This window comes from Schistocerca gregaria, chromosome 5 (assembly GCF_023897955.1).
Source record: "Schistocerca gregaria isolate iqSchGreg1 chromosome 5, iqSchGreg1.2, whole genome shotgun sequence".
Taxonomy (NCBI): domain Eukaryota; kingdom Metazoa; phylum Arthropoda; class Insecta; order Orthoptera; family Acrididae; genus Schistocerca; species Schistocerca gregaria.
Window position 1 is genome coordinate 459,006,758 of NC_064924.1, and position 25,148 is coordinate 459,031,905.

At 37.9% G+C, this 25,148-nt stretch overlaps 1 protein-coding gene across 2 annotated transcripts in view; it reads left to right on the forward strand.

Annotated features, from left to right (window-relative positions):
* LOC126273102 (dynein intermediate chain 2, ciliary) overlaps nt 1–25,148 on the forward strand; it is a 305,511-nt gene that overhangs the window by 146,112 nt on the left and 134,251 nt on the right. For both annotated transcript variants that reach the window (XM_049976536.1, XM_049976535.1), the window contains 2 exons: nt 4,517–4,678; nt 9,730–9,980. In XM_049976536.1, the coding sequence (XP_049832493.1) occupies nt 4,517–4,678; nt 9,730–9,980 (413 nt within the window). The remainder of the gene's footprint in view (nt 1–4,516; nt 4,679–9,729; nt 9,981–25,148) is intronic.

A 25,148-nucleotide genomic window follows, 5' to 3' on the forward strand; every position in this document is an offset into this window, starting at 1 on the left:
GTCACACTGGTCCCCAAGTGGTCAGTTCATCAGCATACATCGTGATAGCAATGTGATGGGTTGCCAAATATTTTTCTTGACATATTCTCAGGGCCAACCATTCACGTGTGTCCTATTTTCTCATGAAGTATGCTGGGTGAAACTGAAGATTCACATAAAAGGAAAATTGATAATCCTTACAAATTCAAAAGCAGAATGAAAAACATACCTCACTAGCCACTCCTACAAATTATCAGATAATCTATATTCAGAGATTTAAAATTCCTACAAGCTACATGGCAAGCAGCAAAATCCATCACAGAGTTCCATTAGAACTAGCAGTGTCTTCAAAATGGCCTTTATCATCACAGATGTAGGTAACAAATTTCTTTGAAAAATACCAATGTGTTCTTGTACATGTTACGTTATCTAATATGCCTGAGGAAGTAGCAGGTTTTCTGATGTAACAGCTTTCTTGCCTGTGTATCAGGTTAGATTTAACTTATGTAAGCATAGTTAGTATTAAGTCATACAATGCTAGTTTATTGTTAATACAATGTACAGCCTAAGTTTCTGAAAATTCCTTCACTTTTGTATGTGTACATTCACTCATTTCATATCCTTGAAGTTTCTTGATGGAGTCTACAGAACATGATGAATGAATGAAAAGTAATTATAAAACTGTTTACATTTGCTTAGAGACCTGATGTGAATAAACTGTTGGGTTTAATTTTCGCTAAACTTTCATTCCTACACGTTAGCATGCATGGATCTTATTCCATGGCTATGGATTGAGCTGTTAGTGTCAAAATTATCTTTTTTGATGTGCGTAACATATTGGTATCTGTACTCACATGGTATAATTGAAATGGTAGGGAGTGAGGATTGAGGAGTGGTAAGGATCTGAGCATAAAGAAAATAATCATTTTAACATATAATTTTAGCAGAGAGACCAAATTTAACCTCAACAAATGAGCCATAATTACTCATCAGAAAGAACCAACTCTAAAATAAACTAGTGGAAACACCCTAAATTTGAAAAAAATAATAAAAAATAAAAAATTGGAAAATCCAAAAAATTGAATTATAGTTTCTATCATAGTACAGAGAATTTCTTTTTTTTTATATAATAAAACCCAAACTATGTAAACTTCTTAAGTATTGGAAAATTGCCTTGGAGGCATTTCCTGGGTCTAACAATAGTTTTGGCTACTTGGAAATTGATATTACAAAGACCACAATGTGCAAAAAAATGCTGGGGGGGGGGGGGGGGGGGGGAAATCTGAAACACATGGATTAATCAACACATGGTAACCAACTTGAGCTCAGCCCATGCCCCAAACAATTGCTCATTTCAGTACTGATTCCAGAACAAACAATGTATTAAATTTACATATGATATAAGTGGTGTCAAATAGTACAGGTGCCTCTAATCGAAAATGGGAAAATGAGGGCAGATAACTGAGTCCATTTGACCTGCGAGTACTTCGGGTTAACAGAGTAGAATTTGCATAACAAAATAAATTACAACACACGTGGGTCTTTTGATCTTAAGTGACAATGAAAAATGAAAGATACCTAAGCCAGAGAGGACGAAAAACAGTAATGCAGGTAAAGAAATATCTTTCTAGATCAGAGTTAAACACCAGTGAAAAAATTTTTAAGATTCGTAAACCTAGAAAATAAAACAAATAATGGAAAGTTCAAGTTGGAACATCAACATTATCATGAAAAAGATAGATTGCTAGTTGTCCAAAAGCTTATTTGTAACAGTCTTTTTGTTGTGCCTTTCTGCAACTTAGCATGTCATCTTTATGGTGAGTAGCAATCTCTACTGTTAATAATATTGTTGACATTAAACAAAATACATGCACCAGTAGTGCAGGTAAAGACAAATCTTTCTAGATAAAGGTTAACTGACAATAAAAAAATTTAAGGATACCTACACATAGAAAATACATGTACCAGCAGTAGATCAAGGTTTAGAACAGTGCAGAAGACCAAGTGATACAGTGGACAGCAATCTGAAAAGGATATATAACCACAAATCAATAGCAAAATCTCTTTCACACAGTGATCAGTGAAAGATGTAATCATCTAGGCTCATTAAAGCCTGTGGACCATGCTCTAATTGAGTGTCTTGTGAACTGTGGTGATTTTTAGGGGAAATGGCTTTGAGCCTCATAGCATCTTTCAAATTATGGTAGCAAGCAATGGGTATACTCCCATCTAAAAGGATTATGTACGATACAGGCCATTTTTCAAACAGTTTAAGATACTTCCACTAATTTTGTTATATATAGTTAAATTGATTTGTGACACAATTCAGCATTTATAGTCTGTACACAAATGCCTGGATTTCCATTTCCCTAACACAAGAACAAAGACCTTAATAGATCTTACCACATAACACAAAATTAAATGGATAAAAGATGGCAGTCAAAGTATACAATCACATTGTGAAAAACTGCTGCTCAACAACAGAAATGAAAGCCAAACTGAAACAATTTTTATTAGACCATCACTTCTACTAATTGTATTTCTAGAGACAAGTTCAGATTTGTATGTTTTGTTTGCCTATATATAATTTGTGTATAAATATTAAATTTATGTGTACTGCAATATTCCTGACTACATACTTTAATTTTTCAGTTTTTACAACTTATGACTTTGTCATGTTTGTTCATTTTATAAGTAGCTGCTCCATCTCTTAATTTTTGTTCATGTTGTTGTAATTCAACTAACCCATTCCACATCAAATGTACAATTATGAACCGTTCTACAGAATGAATAGAGAATCAATTAATTCTTGGACAATTTATTGATTTATTTTTGGTGTCAGGAAATGATCAAGCTGAAATAGTGGGAGAATTATCCTGATCCAAGGTTCCAACTCTGCAATAAGAACAAAATTTTAACAAGTTTGCTCTACAAATGATACATAGCAAATAGTTCACCCAGAGATATTTCAAAAGTAAATCATTCAGACAATGTTGTGAAAATTGCTGCCCACCATGTAGCAGAGTTGTTGAGTCACAGACAGGCACAATGAAAAGACTACTGAACATGTAAGTATTCAGCCAGAGTCTGTCCCAAGCAGTCAGGTGTGTGTATGAGCTGCATTTGTGTGAATGTGTGAGTGTATGTTGCCTATTTTGAAAGAAGGCCTTCTGGCCAAAAACTTACATGTTCAGTAGTCTTTTTGTTGTGCCAATCTGTGACTCAACATCTCTGTTACATGGTAAGTAGCACTCTATCCTTTTCACGATGATATCATTATTCCATTCTGAATGTTCTGTTGTTTAATTTTGCCGAATCATTCAGAGTTCCATATGGCACTTAAAAAGTACAGACTTCTGAAACAGGCCTTAACAAGACATAAAAAATGTCACACTTCAAGTATAAAAATACTGGAAACACAAATGGACCTTTTGTTAGTATCAAACTGGCGAAATCAATTAACTTGATAGCAAAATAAATTTGTCATCATAATTTACATTTTTCCGTACTGCTATGGAGAAATTCTGTAGAACCATTAATATCACACTTAGTGCAGCAGTATGTTTGTACAATATTTCTTATAAAATAAACTTGTCTCTTTACAGTATGTACAACTCTTATACTTAGGCCTACTTTTCTAATCATGTCAAGTTAAATTTGTCACACAGTACAATGTTGATGAACTTTAATCTATAGTTATTTTAAATATTAATCTGCAGTGCAATATCTATTTTCTAGTAAATATTTTTTTTAGCCTTTGACTAAAGGTGTGGGGATCACGTACATCTTTTATTTCTTGTGGTACAATTTAATACCATGATATAATACACTATTTTGAGTTTTTGATTTATTTCTTCTGTTTAGATGTAAACAGTGTCTGGATTTGGTCCCAAGGTAATGAATTATGTTGTTCGTGGTATACAGATTATTGTTTTTCCTCATATTATATGTTTTGATAAATATATTCACACAGAACTGTCAGAATTTCAAACTTTTTGAACAACTCTTTACAGTGTGCACTGTTACAGTGTACCCAAGTCACTTGGGATAGTTAAATATATACTAAATGATGGTGTTCCCAACAAACAACAGAAATACTTTTTAAACAACATACATTAAAAGAAAGTGAAAACATATCTTGTTGAGCATATTTACTATAAGCTAATTTGATTCCTGAAGTTGTAAGTTACACTTAAATGTTTATTACTGTGAGCAAGGGGGGGAGGGGCATTTATTTGAGCCTATGTCTGATTTGATAGGAAATACATGTGGAAGGAATGCCTCAAGGGATTACAGCTCAGTGTACTAAACAGGTTGTGTATCTAGGTTATCTACAGAGAATTAACTCATAAGTTGTAAGCAACAGAATTGGTAGCAGGAGTGTCATAGAGATGGATTAGGATATTGCATAGATTGAATGGGTAATAAGACACCATTTTTCAGGATGATACGTGTTTGCCAAAACAGGTGATTGAAAATTATGCTGAGTTATTTAGTATCTCTAGAACTAAATTTCAAATGATGCTGTGGTTGTTAGATTTCAGGTACTGGGAGGATCCATCTGATGAGTATAGAGATGAAGAAGGAACTCTGTTGCCACTGTGGAAGTTTGCTTATGAGAAGACAAAGAAGAATCATGTAACAGGTCTTTCCTGGAATCCTCACTACTATGATCTGTTTGCAGTATCTTTTGGCTGCTGTAAGTCCAGAATAGTATTATCAATGAATGAAAGCACATCCATCACCATCAACAGCAGCAGCACCAGCACTACATATGGCAATGAAATGCAGAAAAATAATTAATTCACAACACAATGTCTTTGGCAAACCTCAAAGTTGTTATTTCTTGCCCCTGAACTTTTAATTCCCTTTCAAAATTTCTTCTTGGTTTCCTTTTCTGCATGCTCAGTGTACATAACCTTGTTTCACTCCATTTTTAACTAATGCTTCCCTTTCATGCCATTCAACTCACATAGCTGCAGATTGGTTGTGTACAAGTTGTAGATAAGATTTTGCTACCCATATTTTACACCTGTTATCTTCAGTTATTTCAAAGACTGTGGTCCAGTCAACATCATTAATTTCTTTTTTTAAATCTAAAAATGCAATAAATATAAGTTTGTCCATCTTCAGTCTGCTAAGATAAGTTAAAGGTAGTCAATACCAAAGCTGAGGAGGCGGAATGATTAGTGTTGTTTAATAAGCCAGAGTATATCGTAAAAGGGGTTTACATTCCTCACTCTGTAGAATTCATTCAGTTACCTAACCACACATGATGAAATATTCTGTGGAAGAGAAGGACTTATTAAAACCTGTGAATCCATAGTTACTGATAGTGATTCCAATTGTCTCACAAATATGAATTTTATAGGCTATCTAAGCTTCACAAGATAGTTATACCAATAAAACTTGTAGTTTCTTCACTTTCAGCTTAAATCAGCAAGAGTTAGATTCACTAATTGATACAAAAATAAAATGTAAACCAAAATTTGCAGAAAAATTAAAATATGAACCATTCCCCAAAATGCTAAGCTTATATCATTTGATGTAAGCAGCTTATTTTCCAATATTTCTGTTGGAGAGGCTATGGCATAACAGAATTGTTATGTAAAACCAGAACTCTTCCATTGGATACATAATGTGTAAGACTGGCAATTGAGACAGGCTTAAAGCAAAATTGTTACCAATACCAACAGGTTCTGCTGTCAGTCAGATGGTTTAGCAGTGGGGTTCCCTCCAAGTCCCTTAGTAGCTGAAATGTTGCTGGGTAATTTTGAATAAAATATTTTTAGATGAAGAGCCACTAAGTTCTAAAATACAATACTGTACTGTGCTTGTGGGCAGGTACCATTGGACAATTAAACAAATATTTCCAACATTTAAATTCACACCTCAGTACAATTGATTCTACAGTGGAGTTGGGAGGAGACTCCACTGTTGCTAGAACTTGTTAGAACTTACCACTGACATTAGCAATAAAAATGTTTATTTAAGATACACAGGAAAATAACTTCTACATACACAGGAATACCTGCCAATTCCCAGCATCCTGTGACACACAAATGCTCACCCTTCCACCCCATGATGCACTGCCTGCTATCTATACCACAGACCAAAATGAATTAAAATAATTAAAGAAGTTGGATACAGTAATGGTTGTATTCATACCCTAATTGATAACATATTTAGTACAAAGAAGAGAGAGAGTATAACAGCATTTCTGTATCCTCCTCAGAAGGCACTAAATCACACTAACAACAAATGGGTCCCCAAGCTATATGTAGGTACGATTTTACAGATAATTGGTAGCAAACTAAACTCCAGGAAATATACAGTAGCTTTCTATACTAAGAATATGGTTGCCCATATTCTGTTAAGTGTAGAGGCTAGGTTCCACCTTTAGAACAGAGTGGAGTTTTCATGATTTACTGCAATTTGTATGGCAAATTATTGTAGGTCAATCAGGTAGAGCTATAACTACTAGATTTACTGAACATGAAAGGAACTGGACACTGAAAAAGAAAGATTGCATGTTTTCTGAACATGCTCTAAATGAACATTGTCTTATTAAATATGTTCTCCATAGAGCAAAGAAGGGCCAAAAACTAACTTTAGTTGAAATTCTGGCCATCAATGAACACCAATCACAGAATAGCAGGTCATTCTAAGCAGAGAGAACTCCTCAGACATAAAAGTAACTTTGAGCATACCTGAGGGGAATGTTACATGAACATTACTTGACACCATAATTACAAATGAACTGGTTGATAACATCAGAAGGTCCATGAGGCTTTTCTTAGCTGCTATGTATAGAGAATTTACAACATTATGAAGCAGTAACCACTTCTGACACCAAATCTGCAGGCGGTTCGGTGGTTCCGGTCGCATACGGTGGACTGGATGGCCGAGCACTGACCCCTCCAGTTGTCAGCATGCTAGGAAATGACTATGGACGTGTCAGAAAGGCCATCGAAACATTATTAATTCATAACACCTTTATTCCTGCCGAGTACAATGTGGCCCGTGTAACACAGGCTGGCTGAGCTTGGTGATATCAACGACCTTCCCCAAGTCCTCGCTGACTCGTAGTGATGACACCAGCTCCGGAACACACATCTTGCTAGGCAGCGACGTGTGCTGTGACATAGTGGAGGACTGTCCTTACTTCGTACTTCGGCGCGCGTGGCTGGCGGCGCTCAGCTAGCCGGCCAGCTCAGCGGCAGACAGTAGGCAGTTGCGCATAGAGGCTCCGGGTTGGAGTCCTGGCGCTGTTGGCATGAGAAGCATTCTCGTAGTGCGGAGTGTACTCTGTGCCACCCCGTCTTCTTCCCTGCTCCTCCTGGTGGGTCGCCCGTGGTGGACGGGTGCCGAGCCGCAGTCCTCCAGCATCGTCGGCTCACCCGGTTGTGATGGCAGATGCACAGGGCCTAGGCCCCGCACGATCTCGACGATGGATCACTGATGTTGTCAGCATTGGCGGCGAGCAAGTCTGCCATGATGTCTGATAATCCTGGGTTAATGATTGACAGCAGCAGCAGAGAGGACCAGAGCTGGTACTGTCCCCTCACGTCTGCTGCTGGACGGACCGCCCTTACTACAACATCTCCTTAATAAAGATTAACATGTCGATCACTGAGCTGAGTGCTATGCAGCGACCCAGTAGACATCTATCTGCAAGTCTAACTGCGAGTGCCTTGTTGCTATCAAAGCTGGCTTACTTGAGGAAGCACGAGCGACGTCGTCACATCATGCTCGTTTGTAATGAATGCTTTAGTTCCACTTATACTGCTGATTCATCTGTCGTACTCGCCCCGTAGGTGTTCTTGCAACAGAGTTACATGTTATTACGGCAGACTTACGCGAAGTTGTGAAATGCAGTACAGCTGACGCTATACCTCTGTCTTGCACTCTACAAAAGTCTCCGTCTAACACAAACCCACGTACTAAGCAATTCTTTCTCACCTGTTGTGTGTAACCAGGCCATTGCCCCTGCATGACAACACATTCTGATATATGTGCAATTCTCCTACCTCTTGGCTAATGTACTGCCTCTGGCTCTCGGCACAGGCAACGAAACTTTGACAATATTCCATGTTTCCAACTCTTTACTATTCCACGACACTACAGATCTACAACATTTGGCAGTTGACCCTTGACATAAACGAATGTCATATATTGTGAATAAATAGGCAGAAATTCCAATTATTGAACAATAAGACCATTAACATGGAACAACCACATAAAACTATTCATAAGTAAGGCAGATGTCAGACTGAGATTCATACGAGCAATCTTCAGGAAGTGCAGGCCACCCATGAAGGCATTAGCAAACAAAACCCTTGTTTGACCAGTACTTGAATATCACTCATCAGTCTGTTATAGATAGGATTGATATAATAAATGGAGAAAGTCTAAAAAACAAGATGTGCATTTAACCTCTGGTTCAAGTTCTAAATGCAAAAGCATAAAGGAGATGCTCATCCAGCTCTTGCGGTAGGCTCCAAAAGTGAGTCATAGCGCATCATGGTGTGGTTTACTGTTAAAATTTGTAGAACATTCTTTCCTAGAAGAATCAACAAATATTTTGCTTGCTCCCATACATATCTCATGAAAAGGCCATGAAGATAAAATGAAAGAGATTTGAGGTCTCACGAAAGCTTACCAGCAGTCATTCTTCCCTTGGAGTGTTTGCAACTGGAACAGGAAAAGAGAGGTAACTGACAGTAGGTAAATAAAAAGCAGCTCTATAGTGCAACTGAAGAGCTAGCAGTTCTCTCTCTCTCTCTCTCTCTCTCTCTCTCTCTCTCTCTCTCTCTCTCTCTCTCTCTCTCTCTCTCTCTCTCTCCCCCCCCCCCCTCCAACCCCACCCCCCTTGGTTAATATTCATTTCATCAATTGAAACGCCTTCTTTCTGTAACCTATATTTGTGTTCCAGTAGTGTTTCACCTTTTACAATAAATATTTCACATTTTACATTATATCAGTGTATTTAATCTGAAACAACATAGTTCTAATTTTATGTGCTATACTTACAGATTATAAAATATTTCATGTCATGATTTTTAAATTAATAAATCATTTGTTACTGTGAAAATTATAGTGTGTACTGCCTTTTAATGTGTAAGTACCAAATATAAAAACAAAAACTATATTTTTCCAGATTAAATCCACTGAAGATTGCTTAGTGTAAAAGCCAAAATCCATCTGAAACATAAATATAGATTGCACCCAAAAAGGTGTTTCAGTTTATAAAATGAATTTTTATGCACTTTATAAAGTAAATAGCCATGCTCAAGAAACTAGTTATGTGTGTAAGGTTAAACGGCATTAGCATATCATTGAGGAGTGTGCTAATAGGTTATTGTTAAAACAGTTTACAGATTAAATTTCTGTGATTTATTTGTCTTTTTGACTCATTCCATGTCAATCAATGTTCTGCTTGTCATTGGAACACAATGAATGAATGAATGAATGAATGACAGGAATTGCAATACATGCAGCTAAGTATTACTGAGTGGGATGGTGGAAGAGATGTATTCAACACAAACACACACCTACATTTGCTACTTCAGAGTAGCAATAATTGAAGGGTGTATCACAAGCAGGCATTTATGCTAATGAGTGACAAATGAGTGATGTGAAGGAAAGACTGAGCAGTAAATTAAGTATTTTTCATAGTTATTTTTTAATTTTATTTTAATTCATAATAGATGGAACATGTGAGATTTTATTGTAGTGTCCTTTTTTCAGTTGATTTCATGAAACCACAACCTGAAGGTGCTGTGTGTCTGTTCACATTGAAAAATCCATCATTCCCTGAATATGTTTGTACTACAGATACTGGAGTAGTGTGTGTGGATATTCATCCTAAATTTGCTTGCCTCATCGTTGTTGGACTGTTTGATGGAAATGTTGCTGTTTATAATGTTGTTTCCCCATCAAAGGAACCAGTAAGCAAGAGCAATTCAATATCAAGCAAACATGGAGGAATAGTGTGGCAGGTAAACATTCCTTACATTAACTTAAAAACACATAAATCTATTCAGTAAATGAATCCAAAGCAGTAGGCCAGTTGCAACAAAAGGTGGTGTTATGCAACCTTTGACATGGTTATGACAGATGTAAAGCAGTCTTCTTCAGAAATACATTTAACTAATATTTCAGTTTGGAAAAACACCAAATAATGAAGCAGTCTGACATTTGTCTGGTGAAAACATGCTGTCAGTGCACATCATTGTATACATTATTCAATATACTGTCCCCTTTTATCAGAATAGTTATAGTGGAGAATTAAAACCAATCAAGTAAAATGTCAGTGCCTAGCATCACCTGACATTTTATTTGATTGATTTTATTTCTTCATTTTAACTATTCTTACTTAAAAAGCACTGATCATAGAGGTCAGTATATTTAATAATGTATACAGTGATGTGTTCTGACAGCACATTTTCATTGGACAAATGTCATAGCACTTAATTATTTGGTGTTTTTCCGATGTGAAACTTTAGTTACATGTATTTCTAAAGAAGATGGTTTTACATCCATCAAAACAATGGTCAAAGGTTGAATAAAACCACCTTTTGTTGCAATTGGTTGGCTGCTTCTGATTCATTTACTGATCTCTAACCATTTTTGAAGTGCAGCCATGTTCAAAATAAATCTGTTGTTAAACATTTCCTTCCTGATTTCTTAGAATTCTTTTTATTGAAATGGGGATAATGTGACATCAAATTATTTTTATAATAGTGGTAGGAGTTGCTCTAAATGTAAAACGCTTTTGAGATGAAACCACAGTAAGTTAGGAAAAGAGGAATAAGGAAGAATGTTGCAAAGACCAGGGGAGAAGGGTAAGCGAAGGAAGGAAGGAAGATAAGGGTTTTATGACCAGTAGGTAAAGTCATTAGAGATGGGCACAAGCATGGATTGTTTTCTTAAGGGTGGGAAAGGATACTGACTGTGCTGTTTCAAAGGAACCATCCTGGCTTTTGCCTAGAACAACTAAGGAGAATCACAAAAAGTCAAAATCCAGGTGGTCGAACATGGATTGCAACTGTCCTCCATCCAAATGTGAGTCCAGTGTGCCAACGACTGTGCCACCTCGCTCAGTGACGGGGTGCAGGCTGAGATTTCAGTAAAGGAAGAACCAATCAATAGTAAATAAAATGGAGAGTAGAAATGAAAGAGGGGCCACAGGAAGAGCCCTAAGGAGGTTACTATAAATGTGAAAGATGTAATAATTAATCATGCAAGAACAACAGAAAGTTGATTAGTCTATGGCAACAAGAGGGAGGTGTGAAATAGGAATCCAAAATGATGAAAAGGACGGAGAAATAAATAGGAGTGCAGAAAGTAAACAAAGGCAAGAGGTAGAAAGTGACCAGCAAATTTCAGGAGAGGGAGATTTTGGATGGGGATTTTCCACAACTCACTTCCTAACATCATTTTTTGATTGAATTTATTAACACAGAGAACACACGAGCACAACACAAAGTGATTCTCATGTTGTATTCTGGCTTGTATCTGATGTGTTGAGGGAGACTACATTTGACTTATAACCAAGGAAACCGGTCTTGGGATGCTCAGTCAATCAGCTGCTCAGCTGTGGTGAGTTTTTGGCTCGATCTTGACATCTCACCTGTGCTAGTGCTTTCCCATTAATATTTCTTCTGCTTTAGTTATAGGCAACACAAATCTGCAATAGAATAGTTGTTGATGTTTTACAGAATGTGTCATTTAAAGACATTTATTTAATAAGACACTGTTAAATAAAGATTTATAACAATGTTTTATACTGTTGGCCCACACTGGTGACCACCTACTGCCACTACAGAACAATAACTGTCAACTGGCCCTATCCTACCACTGGTGCACCCTTGCACATGACACTACACCCTGCAAGCAAAACATAGAAAGTGCTCTACTCTGCATGAATTGAAGATTGTGGTTACATCAGTTATTCCCCATGTACTTCCAAGTCTATTCTGTATCCCCTCTCACCAAAAATAACTTTGGATGACATTAATATTAGTAGCAGCAATTTATACTAGATTTAACACAATATACTGATGCATACTGTAACATCATCTTTGCAGTTTGAGCTTGAAAGTTTACATGAGAGTGTGTGTATGTGGCATGAGAAGGAGACACCTTTTCATTTTGTTTGTCACTTGTTATGTTTTTGTAACAGCTGACAGCTCTACAATATGCTGCTTGACACTGCTGACAGCTGCCTGTATGAGAAATTTTTACTACATAGGTGTTCAAGTAGATAAGGCTGAAAGTGTATCTATGTTTTGCAGTCTAATAATAATGTAAATTTCTGGATGGAAAATACATGAAGTAAGGAAAAGTTGACTGGTCACGTATAGCAGGCCCGTGAGTGACACACAGAAACATTTTATGGAAAACTGTGTTCACTCGAGCTTTCAAGCTCTTGCTCTTTTTCTAGTAGAATTACACACATTCACATACACAATCACTTAGTCAACCAGATGACCCAAGGAATGCATAACAGGATGAAAGGTATTCAGAGGGTTGAGCATGTAAGAGACAGAGAAGTGTGAGGGAGGGGATGAAAGGAGAGGAAGTGACAATTGAAGAGGGAGACTGGGAGGGGAAAGAGAAAGGACATGGAATGAGTGACAGTTATTAAAGTGGAGGTGGTGGCTGATGTGAATGATATTAAATATTTATGGAGCAACCTGAGAGGTGGAAATTGACATGTAGGAAGGTGGCTCATTTCTCTCCCCCCTCCCAGCATCTCTCTTCATCTCCATATTCCTCTCCTATCCACCTCTCTCTCTATTTCTTACATACTCTGTCCTCTGAACTCCTTTTTTCTTGCTGGGTAGTTTCGGAGTCATCTGTCAAAAGATGTGCCTCACACTATACTGATATCCTCTCCTTGCCTCCTGTGCCCTCTCCTACCAACAACCCTCCACCACCTGCCTAAGCAGCAACTCTCAATAATCAGTCTCACTAGGACTACGGCAGTGTACATTTAGGTATCTGTGTGGTTATGTGAATGAATGTGTGTATTTTTACTAGAGTAACAGCAACAGTTGGAAAGCTAGTGTGAACGCTGTTTTCTGTTATATGTTTTTGTGTTCCACACATTGGTTCTCTGTATGTGAGTGGTCACCTTTCCCTTATTTTACATATATTTTGTAGCCTGCTAAAGGAAGCATTGTATTTGCTAGAAAATATTTCTCTTACATATCATGAAGGTGAAAAAAGATCTATAATTTTTGTGCTACTGAATACTGGTGTCACCTTTCCATATCATGGATTGTATGTTCATAATCCTCCACTGGAATCACCCAGACTAACTCTTATTTATAAGGACAAGCGTATTAATTGCCACAAAAAAGGCTAAAACCAATCCTCCTACTTGTACATAACCATAAATGATTTGTACACGGCTGTCAATAATATATATTTATGTTCTTTGAAATCTGCTAGATCCATTACAAACTTCCTTTATCAGATATTTAAATTACTTGAAAAGCAGTTTCTTGAATGCAAAACAGGAAGCAAATTATCATTTGTGGGGATTTCAATGTTGATTCCCTGAAAGAGTGTAATAGGAAGAATGACCTTTTAGTATTACTCAGTTCTTTCAATTTGAGCTCCGTCATTGATTTTCCTACTCGGATAACAAAGAACAGCAGTACATTGATAGATAACTTTTTTATAGACCAAGATAAGTTTAAGGACATAAATGCTTATCCTGTTGAGAATGGTCTTTCAGATCATAGTGCACAGCTTGTTACAGTACATGACATAGCTCCATGCAGTATAATAAATCAGACTTTCAAAGCAGTACGTTCAATTAACAATATAAATATTGCAAACTTTAGGGAAAGCCTACAGCAGCTAGACTGGGATGAAGTGTATAAGGAACCCGATGCAAACTTGAAATATAACTTATTTCACAATACATTTTTAAGGGTATTTGAAAATTGTTTTCCCAAGAAAATAGTTAAACATAATTCCAAGAAAACATATAAAAAACCTTGGCTAACTAAAGGAATAAGAATATCTTGCAACCGTAAAAGAGAACTGTATCTAACAGCAAGAGGGAGTACTGACCCCGAAATTGTTCAATATTATAAAAACTATTGTGCGGTACTAAGAAAAGTTATTAAAAAGTCCAGAAGCATGTGTATCATGTCTGAGATCAGTAACTCTGATAATAACATTAAAGCAATTTGGAATATTATTGAAAGGGAAACAGGGCAACCAAGAGCACAGGAAGACTTTAGTGCAATAAAACTGAATGACAAGTGCACTAACAAACAATCAGAAACTGAAAATATTTTGAATAATCATTTTTTAAATGTTGTGGAGAAAATAGGATCTAGATCTTCACTAGAAGAGGCAAGGCTATTAATAGAAGAGGCCATACCTGCGCAGTTTGAAACAACTGTAATTCCACCAACCTCTCCCTCTGAAATCAGTAAAATAATAAACTCACTGAAAAGTAAAAGCTCTTACGGAATTGATGGCATTTTCAGCAAAGTACTTAAAGCTTGTTCCCCACAGATAAGTAGGATTCTCAGCCACGTATGTAATAGCTCTTTGGAGCAGGGTGTTTTCCCTGATAGACTGAAATATGCCATTGTAAAACCATTGCATAAAAAGGGGGATACGTCGGATGTCAACAACTACCGCCCAATCTCTCTTCTGACAGCTCTATCAAAAATTTTTGAGAAAGTAATGTATTCAAGAGTAGCCTCCCATATTTGTAAAAATAAAGTACTAACAAAATGTCAGTTTGGTTTTCAGAAAGGCTTTTCAACAGAAAATGCTATATATGCTTTCACTGATCAAATATTAGATGCTCTGAATAACCGGACATCACCCATTGGTATTTTTTGTGATCTCTCAAAGGCCTTTGATTGTGTAAATCATGGAATTCTTTTAGATAAGCTAAATCATTATGGTTTGAGTGGGGCAGTGCACAAATGGTTTAATTCATACTTAACTGGAAGAATGCAGAAAGTTGAAATAAGTGGTTCGTGTAATGTTAAAACAACAGCTGATTCCTCAAACTGGGGTGCTATCAAGCACGGGGTCCCACAGGGTTCGGTCTTAGGTCCTTTACTGTTCTTGATATACATTAATGACTTACCATTCCACATTGATGAAGATGCAAAGTTAGTTCTTTTTGCTGATGATACAAGTATAGTAATAACATCCAAAAAGCAAGAACTAAGTGATGTAATTGTAAATGATGTTTTTCACAAAATTATTAAGTGGTTCTCAGCAAACGGACTCTCTTTAAATTTTGATAAAACACAGTATATACAGTTCCGTACAGTAAATGGCACAACTCCAGTAATAAATATAGAATTTGAACAGAAATCTGTAGCTAAGGTAGAATTTTCAAAATTTTTAGGTATGTCCATTGATGAGAGGTTAAACTGGTAGCAACACATTGATGGTCTGCTGAAACGTCTGAGTTCAGCTACGTATGCTATTAGGGTTATTGCAAATTTTGGTGATAAGAATCTCAGTAAATTAGCTTACAATGCCTACTTTCATTCACTGCTTTCGTATGGCATCATATTCTGGGGTAATTCATCGTTGAGTAGAAAAGTATTCATTGCACAAAAACGTGTAATCAGAATAATTGCTGGAGCCCACCCACGGTCATCCTGCAGACATCTATTTAAGGATCTAGGGATCCTCACAGTAACCTCACAGTATATATATTCCCTTATGAAATTTGTTGATAATAATCCAACCCAATTCAAAAGTAATAGCAGTGTGCATACCTATAACACCAGGAGAAAGGATGATCTTCACTATGCAGGGTTAAATCTGACTTTGGCACAGAAAGGGGTAAATTATGCTGCCACAAAAGTCTTTGGGCACCTACCAAACAGCATCAAAAGCCTGACAGATAGCCAACTAACATTTAAAAATAAATTAAAAGAATTTCTAGATGACAACTCCTTCTACTCATTGGCTGAATTTTTAGATATAAACCAAGAAAAAAAACTTAATCATTAGTGTCATGCAATATTTTGTGTAATGTAATTTCTTGTACAGGCATCTTTTATTAACCTGACACGTTCCACATCATTACGAAGTGTCGTATTCATGATCTATGGAACAAGTATTAATCTAATCTAATCTAATCTACTTTAAAAACTCTAAAATAAATACATTTATGAGTGCTTCTTGTATTTTAAAATATGAACCCAAACCCATAACAAAAAACAAAAAACATTCACTTTGTTAAGGGTTCATGAGATAGTATGTCTAAAGGATATCCAAACTGTCACTTATTCACTCATTGTTATGCTTTTAAATACAGCTGTGGGAATATTTTTGCAACTACATATGGAGTGATGTAATCTCCCTCAGATACAATACACTTGCATCAATGCTTCTTCCAATCCCCCAAGCACTTCTCATAAGCACTTTCTGGTACAGCCTTGAGTACTTCCAATGATGCTATTCTTTTTTCCTCTTTCATTGAACATCTTTGTCCTTTCATAGATCTCTTCAGTTTTGCAAACAGGAAAAAGTTTCAGGGAGCCAAATCTGGTGAATATGGTGGCCGAGGCATGATTGTCATGTTGTTTTATGCCAAAAAATCTCTCACAAGCAACAATTAATGAGCAGGTGCATGGTCATGATGCAAAAGCCATGAATGTATTGCTTCCCGCAAACAGTGCATAACATCAAGGTAATACTCCTTATTGACTGTTCAACCTTGAGGCAAAAACTCATGATGCACTACTCCACTGTAACTGGAAAAAAAAAAAAACAGTGAGCAAAACTTTGACACTTGATTGTATGTGGCGTGCTTTTTTCAGTCTTGGCTCCCTGGGATGCTTCTGTTGGGATGATTGGGCTTTGGTTTCGATGTCACAACCATAAACCCATATTTTGTCACCAGTTATGACCCTTTTGAGCAAAACGGAATAATCATTAATGTCATTCAAGAACCACTGAGCAATGATTATGCAACGGTTATTCTGATCAAAATTGATAAGTTTTGGAACAGTCTTTGCTGACATGCATCTCATGCCCAAAACATCCAAAAAAATTGCATGACATGAGCTGACCGATATGCCAATGCCCTGAGCAACTTTTCTTACAGTAATTTGATGATTTTCCAAAACAATTTTCTTCACAGCTTTGATGTTATCGCTAGCCGCTGGTGGCCGAGCGGTTCTAGGCGCTTCAGTCTGGATCCGTGCAACCGCCAAGGTCGCAGGTTCGAATCCTGCCTCGGGCATGGATGTGTGTGATGTCCTTAGGTTAGTTAGGTTTAAGCAGTTCTAAGTTCTAGGGGACTGATGATCTGAGATGTTAAGTCCCATAGTGCTCAGAACCTTTTATTTATTTATTAATTTTTTTTAAAGAGCAGGCTCACTATATGCACACTAAAACACATCTAACCTTCCTATCTGTCAAAAATAAACAAGGAATGCTATACGCTTGAAACTGTGAACATATGTTTGGGACATGTGTACCAACATAACAAAAAAGATCAATAATCAAATCTACATTGCCCACACAATTTGAAAAGTCACCATACTTTTGAACAGCCCTCATATATCGAAATGGCAGTATACAGTGTCGATAAATATTTGAAATTGTTCTTTCGAAATTGCAGTAGAACATAATTTTACTTTCACTGTGTGAAGGAGCATTGCCACTTTTTGAGTTTTTGTCACGTCCAGTCTTTCTCTTTGACTGTACGAAGCAAGTACAGATGATGCGAAGAAGAAGTCCAATTGCCAATTGCACTGGGAGGGGGAGGGGGGGGGGGGTGGATGGAATAACAAGATATCTATATCTGATGTGAAGAAATAGCACACCAGTTGCATTTTGACTAGTGTGCTATTTCTTCACATCGGCATTCTTCAAAAACAGCTGCTGAAACTGATAAACAAAAATCTAAATGATAAGACTGGTCTTTGTGGTGGACAGAGACATGCAAGGAGAAATGCTGATATAATCGGCACTTGGCACTACTAACATTTAACTTCACCACACAGTTGTGACACAAGTGCTGGAGTGTCAGGAAATAGCTTTCAGTGATAGCTGTAGCTACACACCTAACCAACGACTGTCATGGAGACTGCACTGGACAAATGAATGGCCCTGATAGAATAAAGCTACTGACTAAGCTGAGGCCATATCTACATTCTCTTCCTGGGTTTATTGTGATGGGGTCAGTTCCTGCCTCATAGCTGGCTGTGAAACATTGCTTTATGTTACAGCATGTGCTAGACTGATGAGTTGTAGAGTGCTATGCAACATTGTAGCAGTACTGAAAATTATGCAGGTTGGTGACCACATACCTTTTGGCTGGCTGCTGTGACCGGTCTGAGAATGATATGATGATACAGGTAACAATAACGTAAATGTTAATATGAGACAGAGTTGCCTTCTACCTCTAATAAATGGCTAAGACATCTCTGACTGGTGAGACCACAGTATCTGTTTTTCAAAAGGGAAGAGCAACTTAGAAGGTTGGGGATTGTGGGGCAGCCAGTTTTTCAGTAGTTGGGGATTGCGGGGCAGCCAATTTTTCAGTACAACTGTACGTAGTATAGTCATTTAAAGCAGTAAGCATGATTGATACTCTGCTCAGATCAACATTATCTATATGGCGCCTTATAACCTTGATGTTAATGAATTTGAGCCACCCAAACCCATCATACTAGGGCACAGCTAAACTCATCGTATTTATTATAGCACATGCCTACATGCTTATAGTGTTACATCACAATCAAAATGTAAGTAATCCTCTGTTATTTTAATGAGCATGCAAATAGATTCATTTTGTGCAATACTTGATACTTGATTCTAATCGTCATAATGTGTTTCATTGGCATGATAATTTGATATGGGTAAAACGAATTCTCTCAGTAAACCAGATAAATTTAATGACTCTCAATATCGTCAAATAGTGTTGCAAGATTGTTTTTATTGTATAACTGTTGTGTGTTAATTCAAAATTGGCATTTAAATAAACTTGCCAATAAATTAGAGGGACTGTAAAAGAATACAGTTTACTATTTGATGATAATAATACACAAAGGCAGAAGCGACACGTCTCCATTCGTCCCTCCATTCACGCCTGTCGTGACCCCACTCGAGGTGGGCTGCACGATGTTGGGGCGTGAGCGGAAGACGGCCTAACGGTGTGCGGGACCGTAGCCCAGCTTCATGGAGACGGTTGCGAATGGTCCTTGCCGATACCCCAGGAGCAACAGTGTCCCTAATTTGCTGGGAAGTGGCGGTGCGGTCCCCTACGGCACTGCGTAGGATCCTACGGTCTTGGCGTGCATTCGTGCGTCGCTGCGGTCCGGTCCCAGGTCGACGGGCATGTGCACCTTCCGCCGACCACTGGCGACAACATCGATGTACTGTGGAGACCTCACGCCCCACGTGTTGAGCAATTCGTCGGTACGTCCACCCGGCCTCCCGCATGCCCACTATACGCCCTCGCTCAAAGTCCGTCAACTGCACATACGGTTCACGTCCACGCTGTCGCGGCATGCTACCAGTGTTAAAGACTGCGATGGAGCTCCGTATGCCACGGCAAACTGGCTGACACTGACGGCAGCGGTGCACAAATGCTGCGCAGCTAGCGCCATTCAACGGCCAACACCACGGTTCCTGGTGTGTCCGCTGTGCCGTGCGTGTGATCATTGCTTGTACAGCCCTCTCGCAGTGTCCGGAGCAAGTATGGTGGGTCTGACACACCGGTGTCAATGTGTTCTTTTTTCCATTTCCAGGAGTGTAGAAAGTCTACCTCTTCTCCTAAACCTCATGATTCCTTCTCCTTCATCCCCAGTCTTCCTCTTCAACCCTTTTGCCAGAAGAAGGAGAAACAGGCTCCAAAAGCTAGGAAACTGCAATACCTTTCATTTGTGTGTTCTCGCCCTACTGCTTGGTGACTAGAATTTTTTTTATCTTTACAGTTGAGCACGACTTGTGACTCCTCTGTATTTTGGATACAGGATCAGGGACTTTAGCTTATAAATTGCAAAATTCAGATGTGCCAACACCTTGCAAATAAGAGAGCTCACTGCTCTGGGGAAGTAAGGTTAACTCATAAGAAAATGCAAATATGGTATGGCATTTTGATTCAAATGTCTTCAAAGCTGCCAGATAAGCTGAAAAGCTATTTCCCTTCTTTTATATCCCTAACTCTGCCAAATTTTCGCCTTTTATGTCTTCTTGCTCTTCTCTCTCCCTGAACCAGTTCACACAAGTTTTGTAGAGTATTGTACCATAGGAAGCAAGGGAGAATATGTTGTTATGGGTGGCTGGTATACTCCTTCTACAACACAAATGCACACATGGATTAATACAGTTCTTTATTTACAAGGACTCTCACATTTACTTATCTTGAATAGAGTCCACGTGTTGTGGTACAAGCTTCTCAGCAATGTACTGTTGTAGCATGCGATGAACTATACCCGCTCCATGATTGAACTGACAGGCACCAAAGTGTAAGTCAAGTCAGTGAAGCCCTCTGGTCAGCATCGGTGGCCTAAATACCTGCTATTCCGAGGGCGTTGGCAGTGTGTTGCTTGTCAGTGTGTCTCTGGGGTCTCTCATGATAAGGCGCACTTTATCCAACAGCTACTATCGATCTTCACGCTTCATCTTTGCTGACCTGTGTACTGGCGACAGCTTATACCAGCATATTCCTCTCCCCTCCCCCTACCCCCTTCCTTCCAAAAATGCTGCACCGTGGTTGTGTAGGGGAGATGCAAATGACAACAGGGAGAGAGGCAGACACTGCCTAACTCAGAGTAACATAAAGAACTCTACAAGCAGTACAAATATAAGTACTACAAAGAAGTCAGGAGATTAAAATCAGAAAGAATCAGCCAGCAGATACAAGGTTCAGATAATGTTTCAAAAACGTGATGGACAGTTGTAAATAAAATCAGAAACAATGAAAAAGAAAGTAAAATTAATACTGTACAATTAACTCTGAATAATGAAGATATCTCTGATCCCCTTCTAGTCAGCAATATTTTTCATAATTATGTCATTGATACTGTCAAAAATGATATCTCTATGAAACAGGATATACAGCACACAATTGAGTCCAGTAACAAACAGAACTGCAGTACACCACCTGCAGTAAGCACATATGACATTCTGCAGCTTATTGAAAGCCTCAGAAATGGAAAATCAACAGGATTAGATAAAATTTCTCCACATCTGTTGAAGAAATGCAAACATGAACTAATGAAATGACTAATTCATCTAATAAACTGTGCTCTTGAAGATGGCGTGTTCCCTAACAATATGAAACTGGCTCTGCAGTTAAACCAATAAACAAAAAGGGGGAAATGAATCATGTACAGAACTACAGACCCATTGCCCTAATCTTAACTTTCAGCAAACTGATAGAGAAAACAATATTTTAAAAAATCCTGAAACATTTCAACAATGCAAACATATTAAGTGATTTCCAGTATGGTTTCAGAAGAGATCAAGTACCATGTCAGCAGCAGTACAATTTGTCCATCATGTACTTGAAAAAATAAATGAAAATCCCAAGCAGCAGGTGTATTCCTTAACCTCTGTAGGGCTTTTGATAGTGTACATCATGACATGCCCTTATCAAAAGTTGCAAAGAGTGGTGTCTCTGGAAAACTCATACAATTGCTAGAAACATATTTAAAGGGTAGACAGCAGTGCATGGAGATAATATACTGTATTGGAGAAATACTGGAGAGGAGATGGTAAAGTATGAGAAATGTACATTTTGGTGTTCCTCAGGGCTTCATCAGGGCTCCATTTTCGGTTCAGTGCTATTCATATGCTACGTAAATAATTTCCCAAATTCTCTTAACAATAAGCAATTAATCACAATGTATGCAGAAGATACATCTGGTATCTGACATGCAGACAGTGAGTCCAGCCTAGTTGAAGAGATACATAAGTTTATCAAAAAGGCAGGAGCTCACTTTGAAAGAGACAATTCTAAGGGTAAAAATAGAAAAAACTAATATTGTTCATTTTAAACCAAGTGGTCCAAACAGACAAAATACTATGATTGATGAAATTCCACCAAAAACCTGTACATATTGTACATTCTTGAGTTTATGCATAGATGATCGACTTTCGTGGAAGCAGCAAGCTGATTATGTCTGTAAAAAAATAATAACCAGTCTACATGTATTAAGAAGAGTATCAACATATCTTAATTCTGAAACCCTAAAGACTGTATATTATGGGCTAGTGTACCCTTTCTTGTCTTATCGAATAGTACTGTGGGGTGGGACATGCCAAACTAATATGAAAAGGGTTTTCATACTGCAGAACCAGACCTTGAGTATCATAGCAAAAGTAAAACCAGGAACTTCTTGCAAACCTCTGCTGATTGCACACAATATTTTCACAGTTTATGCCGTGTATATAATATAAACTATAATGCTGGATGTCAAAGGATCTGTTTTTAATAACTTGTTACCAAATGAAGTTGAGATATTGACAGGGGATTCTTTTAAAAAGCGAGTCAAGCAGTGGCTTATCCAAAAATGCCCTTATAACTTGAATTTATCATGAATTAGAATGTAATAAGAAATAATGTAAACTAAGAAAAATTGTAATTATGAAAACTTCATGTTGTTGTTGTGGTCTTCAGTCCTGAGACTGGTTTGATGCAGCTCTCCATGCTACTCTATCCTGTGCAAGCTTCTTCATCTCCCAGTACCTACTGCAATCTACATCCTTCTGAATCTGCTTAGTGTATTCATCTCTTGGTCTCCCTCTATGATTTTTAGCCTCCACGCTGCCCTCCAATACTAAATTTGTGATCCCTTGATGCCTCAGAACATGTCCTACCAACCGATCCCTTTTTCTGGTCAAGTTGTGCCACAAACTTCTCTTCTCCCCAGTCCTATTCAATACTTCCTCATTAGTTATGCGATCTACTCATCTAATCTTCAGCATTCCTCTGTAGCACCACATTTTGAAAGCTTCTATTCACTTCTTGCCCAAACTATTTATCGTCCATATTTTACTTCCATACATGGCTACACTCCATAAAAATACTTTCAGAAATGACTTCCTGACCCTTAAATCTATACTCGATGTTAACAAATTTCTCTTCTTCAGAAACGCTTTCCTTGCCATTGCCAGTCTACATTTTATATCCTCTCTACTTCGACCATCATCAGTTATTTTGCTCCCCAAATAACAAAACTACTTTACTATTTTACATGTCTCATTTCTTAATCTAATTCCCTCAGCATCACCTGACTTAATTCGACTACATTCCATTATCCTCATTTTGCTTTTGTTTATCTTCATCTTATATCCTCCATTCCAGACACTATCCGTCTGTTCAATTGCTCTTCCAAGTCCTATGCTGTCTCTGACAGAATTACGATGTCATCGGCGAACCTCAAAGTTTTTATTTCTTCTCCATGGATTTTAATATCCACTCCAAACTTTTCTTTTGTTTCCTTCACTGCTTGCTCAATATACAGATTGAATAATATCGGGGAGAGACTACAACCCTGTCTCACTCCCTTTGTAACCACTGCTTCCCTTTCATGTCCCTCGAAATTGTAACTGACATCTGGTTCCTGTACAAATTGTAAATAGCCTTTGTCTCCCTGTATTTTACCCCTGCCACCCTCAGAATTTGAAAGAGTGTATTCCAGTCAACATTGCCAAAAGCTTTCTCCAAGTCTACAAATGCTAGAAACGTCGGTTTGCATTTTCTTAATCTTTCTTCTAAGATACGTCGTAGGGTCAGTATTGCCTCACATGTTCCAACATTTCTACAGAATCCAAACCGATCTTCCCCAAGGTCGGTTTCTACTAGTTTTTCCATTCATCTGTAAAGAATTTACGTTAGTATTTTGCAGCTGTGACTTATTAAACTGATAGTTCGGTATTTTTCACATCTGTCAACACCTGCTTTCTTTGGGATTGGAGTTGTTACATTCTTCTTGAAGTCTGAGGGAATTTCGCCTGTCTCATACATCTTGCTCACCAGATGGTAGAGTTTTGTCAGGACTGGCTCTCCCAAGGCCATCAGTAGTTCTAAAGGAATGTTGTCTACTCCTGGGGCCTTGTTTCGACTTAGGTCTTTCAGTGCTCTGTCAAACTTTTCGCGCAGTATCATACCTCTCATTTCATCTTCATCTACCTCCTCTTCCATTTCCATAATATTGTCCTCAAGAACATCGCCACTGTATAGACCCACCTTTCTGCTTTCCCTTCTTTGCTTAGAACTGGGTTTCCATCTGAGCTTTTGATATTCATACAAGTGCCTCTCTTTTCTGCAAAGGTCTCTTTAATTTTCCTGTAGGCAGTATCTATCTTACCCCTCGTGAAATAAGCCTTTACATCCTTACATTTGTCCTCTAGCTATGCCTTCTTAGCCATATTACACTTCCTGTCGATCTCATTCTTGAGACGTTTGTATTCCTGTTTGCCTGCTTCACTTACTGCATTTTTATATTTTCTCCTTTCATCAATTAAATGTAGTATCTCTCTTGTTACCCAAGGATTTCTACTGGCCCTCGTCTTTTTACGTACTTATTCCTCTGCTGCCTTCACTATTTCATTCCTCAAAGCTACCCATTCTTCTTCTACTGTATTTCTTTCCCCCATTCCTGTCAATTGTTCCCTTATGCTCTCCCTGAAACTCTGTACAACCTCTGGTTCTTTCAGTTTATCCAGGCTCCATCTCCTTAAATTCCCACCTTTTTGCAGTTTCTTCAGTTTCAATCTACAGTTCATAACCAATAGATTGTGGTCAGAGTCCACATCTGCCCCTGGAAATGTCTTACAATTTAAAACCTGGTTCCTAAATCACTGTCTTACCATTATATAATTTATTAGAAACCTGTCAGTATCTCCAGGCTTCTTCCATGTATACAGCCTTCTTTTATGATTCTTTCATACTTAGTTGAAAATGCATGTGCATGTAAAATTATGTGTTTCGAGCAATAAATTGAACCTGAAAATTCTCATTGTTATGAGAACTGCATGGCACCATGTTGTGGAACTGCACCTCTTCTGTGATGGAGTGCTTGATCCAAACAAAAATAATATTTAATAAGAATGTGCTTACTACTGATAAACATTGGTAGGCTGGGGAAGAAAAAGAGGACACTCATTCCTACAATGTCATTATGTCAATATGTGTCAAC